The sequence below is a fragment of the Limulus polyphemus genome, unplaced genomic scaffold, assembly GCF_000517525.1.
Source record: "Limulus polyphemus unplaced genomic scaffold, Limulus_polyphemus-2.1.2 Scaffold1933, whole genome shotgun sequence".
In the NCBI taxonomy this organism is placed as follows: domain Eukaryota; kingdom Metazoa; phylum Arthropoda; class Merostomata; order Xiphosura; family Limulidae; genus Limulus; species Limulus polyphemus.
In genome coordinates this window covers 159,568-168,701 of record NW_013667543.1, presented here as the reverse complement: position 1 = coordinate 168,701, position 9,134 = coordinate 159,568, and the positions used below count along the sequence as shown (strand labels likewise).

At 33.3% G+C, this 9,134-nt stretch overlaps 1 protein-coding gene across 1 annotated transcript in view; it reads right to left on the bottom strand.

The window, feature by feature from the left end:
- LOC106465406 (alpha-catulin-like) overlaps positions 1-9,134 on the bottom strand; it is a 153,644-nt gene that overhangs the window by 37,860 nt on the left and 106,650 nt on the right. The window contains exon 2 of the mRNA XM_022393305.1: positions 6,578-6,767. Coding sequence (XP_022249013.1) covers positions 6,578-6,767 — 190 coding nt within the window. The remainder of the gene's footprint in view (positions 1-6,577; positions 6,768-9,134) is intronic.

The following is a 9,134-nucleotide window of genomic DNA, read 5'->3' as shown; positions in this document are numbered from 1 at the left end:
AATAGGAAAACGTATGTTAATGTAGAAGGTGTTAAAGAGGACATCGACATGTTTTTTGCTTCAAAGCCAAGTGATTTCTTTAATCAGGGCATTAACAACCTGATTTTAAGATGGAAAAGCACCATCGATAAGAATGGAGTCTATTTCATATAATAAATGTTTTGTTTTGATATATAAGTTGTTCGGGTTTTATCATCTAAAAAAAGCGACATTAATTTCTTGAACCCTAATACATATATTGCTATATACGTATATTTCTACAATACACGTCCTCTATATACCAGTAGTCGTATACGTATTGGTTCAGTGTGTAAACAATCACAATCTTTATTAAACACCAACACAACTAAAGTCTAGTTAAAACAACAATTAACCGAGTGTTTTTGGTGTATTACCACTAGAAGTTAGGGTAATATTTCATCTGCCCAGAAAACTAGCCTTGGATAATTTTTTGAGCAACTATGTAACTGACGAATCAGAGTTACTCAATAAAATCACTAAATTAATCTATTTACGACTGAACGTTATTCTCTCTTCTTATAGCGTCCCTTAGTAAGAGTAGGAGTAACAAATTAATTTACAGACTATGGATAATAGCTGATAATTTAAACAAAACAATTCATTCTGCCTCATATTTGAAACATGAAGACTGAATGCATTCTCGTTCTTTTTCAAGAAAGCTTCAAAACACAGAAACGATAAAAAATATACTGAAAAGTTAAAACTGTGTTTCACGTCAGCACCATAATCACCAGTTTCGCATTGGTCACTGAAACAGTAAAGAGAAGACAACACTGCAGGATGTATGTGGTCATGGTGGCTAATGTGTGTTGATTAGCTACACCACGAGTCTAACATGCAAGTAATAACACTGCTCCATAGATGGCAGCACCTTTCAAAGGAAATGAACTACAAATATAGAAAACACCGAACAAACGGCATCTTTTGAAGTATAATTCTAGTGAGTCCATTGTTAGGTTTGGAGATTCCACAAATGAAACCAAAATAATGAGCATTTCAACATTTGTTTCATCCAAATAATGATCCAAATGATAAATATTCACATCAAAGTCAAGGCATTTACGGATTTATACACAATATTACACGAACAAAATATTCCAGTACAGACTAAGCATAAGACCACTGCCCAAATACTGAGCGGATCAGCTTCTTGCTGCCCTAAAAATCCTTTTATATATACATGGTCCACAGGCGCGGGAATTTTCGGCATTTCAGTACGATATTGATCATGGTTTTCTATTCTGATTTTTCAAGACACCAACTGTCAAATATAATCGGGGCGGGGGTCTCATGTGCCAGTGCTTAGAGACGCATCTGGGATGGACTAAGTTTAGGGTACAACAAAAGTACCTTGAATTACTGGAAACAAAACACAGAAAATCACAGAGATTAATATAAATTAGTTCGTAGTATTTCTAAACACACGTGTATAACCCAATGGATTAAGTGAATGAATTAATATGGATTAAAGATAAAACTGAATGATAGTCTCCAGTATGTATACCCAGAATACAGACACAGAGAAATTATTACACGTAGATTACTGGACCAGTTATGTTAAAAGGATACCAAGATATATCGAAGTGTGTATTACTACAACTCAGCAAAAGTGCAAATAAAATTTCCCAAACTGATAACCACTGACAGAACCAATCCTATCAGAAAACATCCAGCTTGATTTATATGAGTCTTCTCATCTGAAGTATTAGTGTTGAAAAGATAAAAGAGCTCATCACAACATAAAAGAAGGCATGAATATGGAAAAAGAAAAACTCGACTGATTTTACTAGCCACCCTTCCTATGAACAAATCTACTATGAAAATAAACACTGTTGAAATATTTAGAAGTGGAAATGAAAAAGTAGGAAAATATTTTCCTGTTTAGGTCAGTCACTAATAAATTAACCAGTGAAGAAAAAGTAGGTCCACATTCCTGTCTCCTGTCAGCCATTGAGTAAAATAACGTGGGTACTCACAAGTAGAAAATCTGTAAAAACAAACTTGAACTACGTTGGCTGAGAAACGTATGTAATGTTGAATACTCCTGAAGGTTTGATTGTATATGATTAACTTACCTGCGTTATTTGTCAACCATTATGTATCCCACTGGAGGAAAGACTGTAAGTGTATGTTTTATTTTGTGTGTGTGAAGACACAGGTTAACGCTAAGGCACTATAAAATTAGGTCGTATATACAGTTCTAAATATTGTATCTATATAGCAGCACAGGTTAAGTCTGGGTGCTGAACAATGTGCGTATAGTGGTATTTGGAAGACATTCTTATGCCTTACAATACATACGCATCTTTAACGATACAGTGAGAGAATTTATTGCTTAATTAAACTATTATATAGTACAAATTAAACACATCTTTGTGAATGTAGTAAAATAACTTAAATGTAAAAAAACATTATCTTAATCTACAAGGACCTTCAACAAAAATATATCTAAATGACAATAGAAGGATATTAAAGTACAGATCAGAGCTTAATCTGTGATGTAATATTAACTTCAAGATATGTTGTGTTTCTGCAGTTCATTATTTATATTTTGGTTGTATATTGCACGTGACAAGGAGGAGATGCTCTTTTGTGAAAGGGAAATGGTGTGGTAATCCAGGGTTCACATTTATTGGGAAATTTTAATGTTTGTTTTTATTTTGCACTTGATCGTTTGACATTCTGTTGATTTTAATTTATGTGATAAAGTATGGTTAATATAATTGTCTTGATAGCCTTTTCAGTAAGAACGAGATGGTAGAAAAAGGTATATTATCATCATGTGTCATCTACTCAAATCAGAATGACTTTCATGGAGCGCCATTGTTTTCTTCTTTCCGCCATTCTAACACAGTTACTCTATAGGAATCCAATCTTTGATGTTATCCATCTACATATTTCTTGGTCTGCCTCTTACTCTTTTCCCATTCATTTTTCCTTCTAGCAACTGTCTCTGTGTTCCATTTCTTCTTATTACATGTCCAAATTATTCACATTTTCTTTTCGTATGTTACAATAGTGTTCTTCTAGTTTTCAACATTTCTTAATTTGTCTTATGTCATGTCCAAGATATTTTCAGTACTCTCCTATAGATCCACATTTCAAATGCCTCAATCTTTTTAGGAGTCGCTTTAGATATTGTTCATGTTTCAGCACCATATAATAGGGTTGACCACACATAGCATACGACTAGTGTCATCCGTGTTGTTATGTTAATTTTTGACATGTTGTTAAATACACTCCTGGCTATTTCTATTCTTCATTGAATTTCCACTTCCCTCTCACCATCTTCGGTGTTCATGTGTCCTAAATATATAACTTTTTAATTTGTTAAATTGATGTTCTCTCTATAAGTAGACTGATTTTAGGTACATATTGGTTCTTAGTTATTACAATTGATTTGGTCTTTCCATTGTCTTTTCCTTTTTCATTTAGTTCGTTTACTTGTAGATCTGATACACTTAGAGTTAGTAGTGCTGTGTCATCTCCATATCTACTACTTCCTTTATATGTTCTTTTTCTCTAAATATTTTTTCTGTGTGTAGATTGAACAAACTAGACGATAATACACATCATTGTCTTATGCCTTTCTTGATCTTAAACTCTGGTGTTACTCTCTGTTCTGTTCTTACTACTGCTCTTTGTTTCCAATACATCTTTGTGATGATCTAGAGATCTTTCTCATCAGTTCCTATCTCCCGTAAGCATTGTATCATCTTTAAGTGTTTTACCCAATCAAAAGCCTTAGTGTAATCTATAAAGCATATTTATACATTTTGTTGTACCTCTATGACGCGTTCACAGATTCTTCTCAGATTAAAAATACCTTCCCTTATGCCACATCTTGGTCTGAACCCACTCTGTAAATTGCTTTTATGCACTTCTTCAAATGTAATTGTCATGAATAATTTAAACTATTTTTTTGAATCTTCTATAACCTTGCTTACTCGTCAGTTCACCATCTAATAATCCAGTGTTGGATTTCCCTTTTCTCATCTTGGCGTTCACATGTATGCTAGGAATACAAAATTTTAGAGTTTATGACAAATGTTTACGAATTTGACCTTATCTGCATTTAATGTAGCACAAAGCAAACTTGAAGCAACAAGGGGGAACTAACAGACTTCATTCTGTCTTTTAAAAGACAATTCAGATGATAAGTGGATCGAATAATTGGCCATAAGATAGCTATTTCTATGGAGAAAATATGGATCTTTATTGGTTCTTGGCTACCCAACCTGGCAAAGATAACAAAAGAACTTATTTGTTTACTTATTTGGAACTATTTTGGAAACAGCTGAAATAGAATAAATATCCTTGTCCCTGGCATAACACTTGTCAAAGGTAGACACTCGAGGAAACATTGATACTGTTGCCTTTCCATCCAGGGCTAAGTAATCAGGATCAAGGAATATTTTACATTTCCCGTTGTTCTTAAAATGGTTCTTTGGTGAAAATTGCTATATGAAGACGTTGTTCTCAAAATACTTCAATGTTGATTTATTTAAAACTTCAGCTTTTTTCAAGTTTAAGGATTCAATAAATTAAAGGAGATTCAATTAAAATCTTTATTAGACAAGAGGGAATCATCAATAGCCACGGCACTTGAAATTCTTTTAGGCAGGATTAGAGTAAATTAATCTATGAGACCTTGGGCGTGGTCAAATATATCAAACAAAAGGGTTTGACATCCTGAGTCCAAAACTGTAGTTTGATCTCAAATCGGTGAAGAGATGACGGAGCTATAAGCTAAACATTTGTATTTGAAAACAACAAACAAACAAAACTCAGAGCCATTTCATGAGCCGCTATGCCGCGGCTATAAATATAAATTTTTCCATTACTCTCATCTAAAAAGATGAGGTCGATTACATGCAACTTTGGAAAACTGTGTACACGAAAAAAGAGAACAATGAGAATTTTTTGAGGATTAACGTACATTATGTCTTTGCTTGAAAGCTATCAATTTTCATCATATCAAACCAGCTTAAAAAATACACATTGTTAATATAAAGTCTATGGTTTCATTCTAAGAATTTTTCAGTTGTTTATCTTATTCATATTTGAAGATAAATAAACTATTGTTATATATCCATAGCTTTGTTAGTCCTTTATCTTAAAAATTAATATAATTTTTAAAATTCAAGACTGATCTTTCAAACATATTAAAATGTTTTCAAAGTTATATATATTATTTCCATGACATTAAAACTGCAAGTATGTATGACAGGTGAAACCAATCTTGAGTTAATTTTTTTCATTCTAATTTTCGTTTAGCAACATGCATTTTTTTTTAAATTTCATTATGCATAACAAATTTTGTCCTTGTTGTTTTTTAGCGCAGAGATAAACAATGGGCTATTTTATGGAGAAAAGATGGATATTTATTGAGGACTGACAACCCAACCTCGCAAGGAGAAAAAAAAGTATATTTGTTTTACACTTGATAGTCTAACATTCTGTTGATTTCGAATTATATGATAACGTGGGCTTAATATAATTGTCTTGTTAGCTTTCCCAGCAAATCTTGAAGTGAAGACGTTGTTTTTATGTTATTTCAAGTGTTTATTTGTCTAAAATTGTACCCGGAGAAGGTGAAAAGTTACTCTCACACTGTGACTTGAACTTACCGCTTGTTACAGCTCATGGAAAAGTTGTACTTGGGGAATGTGAAAAGTTACTCTCACACTGGGACTTGAACGTAACCTTTGTTACAGCTCATGGAAAAGTTGTACTTGGGGAATGTGAAAAGTTACTCTCACACTGGGACTTGAACTTAACGTTTGTTACAGCTCATGGAGAAGTTGTACTTGGGGAATGTGAAAAGTTACTCGCATACTGGGACTTGAACTTAACGTCTATTACAGCTCATGGAAAAGTTGTAATTAGGGAATGTGAAAAGTTACTTGCATACTGTGACTTGAACTTAACGTTTGTTACAGCTCGTGGAAAAGTTGTACTTGGGGAATGTGAAAAGTTACTATTACACTGTGACTTGAACTTAACGTTTGCTACAGCTCGTGGAAAAGTTGTACTTGGGGAATGTGAAAAGTTACTATTACACTGTGACTTGAACTTAACGTTTGTTACAGCTCGTGGAAAAGTTGTACTTGGGGAATGTGAAAAGTTACTATTACACTGGGACTTGAACTTAATGTTTGTTACAGCTCATGGAAAAGTTGTACTTGGGGAATGTGAAAAGTTACTATTACACTGGGACTTGAACTTAACGTTTGTTACAGCTCATGGAAAAGTTGTACTTGAGGAATGTAAAAAGTTACTCTTCCATGTCGTTACTCATGTGCACCACTGGTTAATTATTCATTATCAATCTAATTACATCAAGAACATAAACTATTGTTAAGGAACAACTAAATTGGTAGCCCTTACTTTGTTCTTAATTGTAAGCTTCGATGCAATTGTTGGTAATGTGAGTCAACAGAGCACATTAAATCTCCCGGTGTTTTAAACCAACACAACAAATATAAACAACAATTCGCATGTTTTGTGTTGTTCCTTAAAAGGAAATCATAGTAAAGTAAAATGAATCCTGTACCTGCAGCCCTGGCATCTTTACAGGCTTCATACATGTCAACTTTAATCTCAGGATTATCATCTGCAATAGCTTCCCCCACGGACACAAACCTTTCAACTGCTAAATTGACGGCTTGACCAACTCGTACAATGGCACGTAAAGTTTTCTCGGACTTAATGGGCTTTTCTTTAGCATTGACTAGAGTAGTTATCTGAAGAAAAAAAAATCAATTAAAGGTATAAAATTTCAAAGTTACTACACTGTAGGGTCTTTAATCTTGTCTTTCAAACAAGCAGTAACATTCAGAAAAAGTAGTACTCGGGGAAAATTTACTCTCAGACTAGTACTTGAACTTATTAACATTTCTGACTGTACTGACTAACAAATTACGACAAGAACAATTAGGATCTATTCTCTACTTCACTATCTATTATTTGTTGAACCTCTTGACTGACTATTCACATGGAACTGTGTCCACTGCGGGGAATCGATCCCAAATGTTCATTTTGTAAATCCATAGACTTACCACTGTCCCAGCACAGGACAGTTGTTTAGAAAGCACCACTTCAAGTAAATAGAACTTATCTTCGATCTTGACACACTTCTCTACTCATCGTCCAAAGCAACTTGTGTTTGAGTTAAATGACACAAGATTACTGTCTGTATGTACGAATTTTCTAAGAGTTTATACGAATGAGCAGAAAATAGTTCTCTCTAAATCTATGAAATGCAACTTTCCTAGTGCCACCTGTTGATAGAAATCTAAAAAAACTTCGACGTACATTAGTTTATCTGATTTCTTCTTTGCAGTGTTTCTGCTAGCAATCATTAATTTACTTGCAAAGTTTACAGGTACCGTACTGTTTTTATGAACAAATATTATTCACCAATTTAAAAGTGTATGTTTTATAGTATTAGGCTTAGAATAAAACATCACTATTTTATATGTTCCTACTTTTCTTCACATGACACAGTAATGTAAAAGAAATTGTAACGCATCCTAATATTTGATAGCTTTGGTACCCTTCCTTCTAGGTCTTGGAAAGGTCCTCCCATCTCCCCAAGCTATAGTTAGAGGTTAATGGTCTAGCGACAAATCATATTTAGCGAGGTATTAGCGGTATGAAATAATTATTTTTCATCTTCTCCGCTTTCAAACAAATTACGTTATTAAAAATGAAAAAACTGTTCCACACTTGTAGCCCATGGAAAAGTTACTCCTCCATGTCTTCTGTCACGTGGTTGATTATTCAGTATTAATTCAAACACATCAAAAGCATATGCTACTGTTAGGGAACGACGCCGTGTAACATGTAGATATCATAAACCGAACCTGCCCATAATTTGTAAATAACTATATGTTTATATATACACACATTTTCAAAATTTTAATACAGGATTCAGTTACATATTCCAGATAAACAGACATGCCTAACCTTAAACTACGTTAACTGGTCAGAAGAATTAGTTCAATAATGCATTTATCTATATATGAATAGCTCGCTTGATAAGTTGTTGACTAGTTTTTTAACGAATATCTCCTATTGATCATATATGGAGACAGAGATACTGTGTTCCTGGTTGCTGTGGACGCATCTTTCACTTGCATTACTATGTTTTATGAAGAAATAAAAGCGATGCTTTTAAAGTAAAACTTCCAGTTTCCTGTGTTTATATTTGTGGTCGAGTTTAATTTATTGCATTCTCGAAACCACCTGTTATGATGGTATTAATTAATCTTCGTATTTATTGGCCTAGTGCGACTTGGAATACTACAGCCATAGAAAACACAGATAACTGCAAAAAAGTATACGCCTGATTAACTATATTCCAGAAAGTGATATTGAACAACAGGTATCAGAGCTCGCGTGGTGTTATTACAAGATATATGTATGTATGTATAGTTTTCTTAAATTAATATATAGATAACGACATATTGTACTTTCATCATATCAACGCTAAATCACGAAAAGATGTTTGCATCAATGCTTTTATAAGGAAACATTTATTGGGAGTTTATAAATTTGTTTTAATCGACCACTAAAATAACTTTACACATTATCATTGATAAAATAATAATTAGTAAACAACAAAGAACTGCTACAGAATTTAAGCCTAAAGTGTTGAGTTTTAAAACTTATATCTAGAAGCGTGTTAATTTTAAATCAAGTCCGGTCTTCTAAGAAAAATCTTTTTTGTAATGAGTAATCGAATCTCTGCTGATTATTTCCCTTCTATATCATTGAGGCATGGTCATTCTAGAAAAATAACTGATTATTTCCCTTCTATATCATTGAGGCATGGTCATTCTAGAAAAATAACTGATTATTTCCCTTCTATATCATTGAGGCATGGTCATTCTAGAAAAATAACTGATTATTTCCCTTCTATATCATTGAGGCATGGTCATTCTAGAAAAATAACTGATTATTTCCCCTCTATATCATTGAGGCATGGTCATTCTAGAAAAATAACTGATTATTTCCCTTCTACATCATTGAGGCATGGTCATTCTAGAAAAATAACTGATTATTTCCCTTCTATATCATTGAGGCATGGTCATTCTAGAAAAATAACT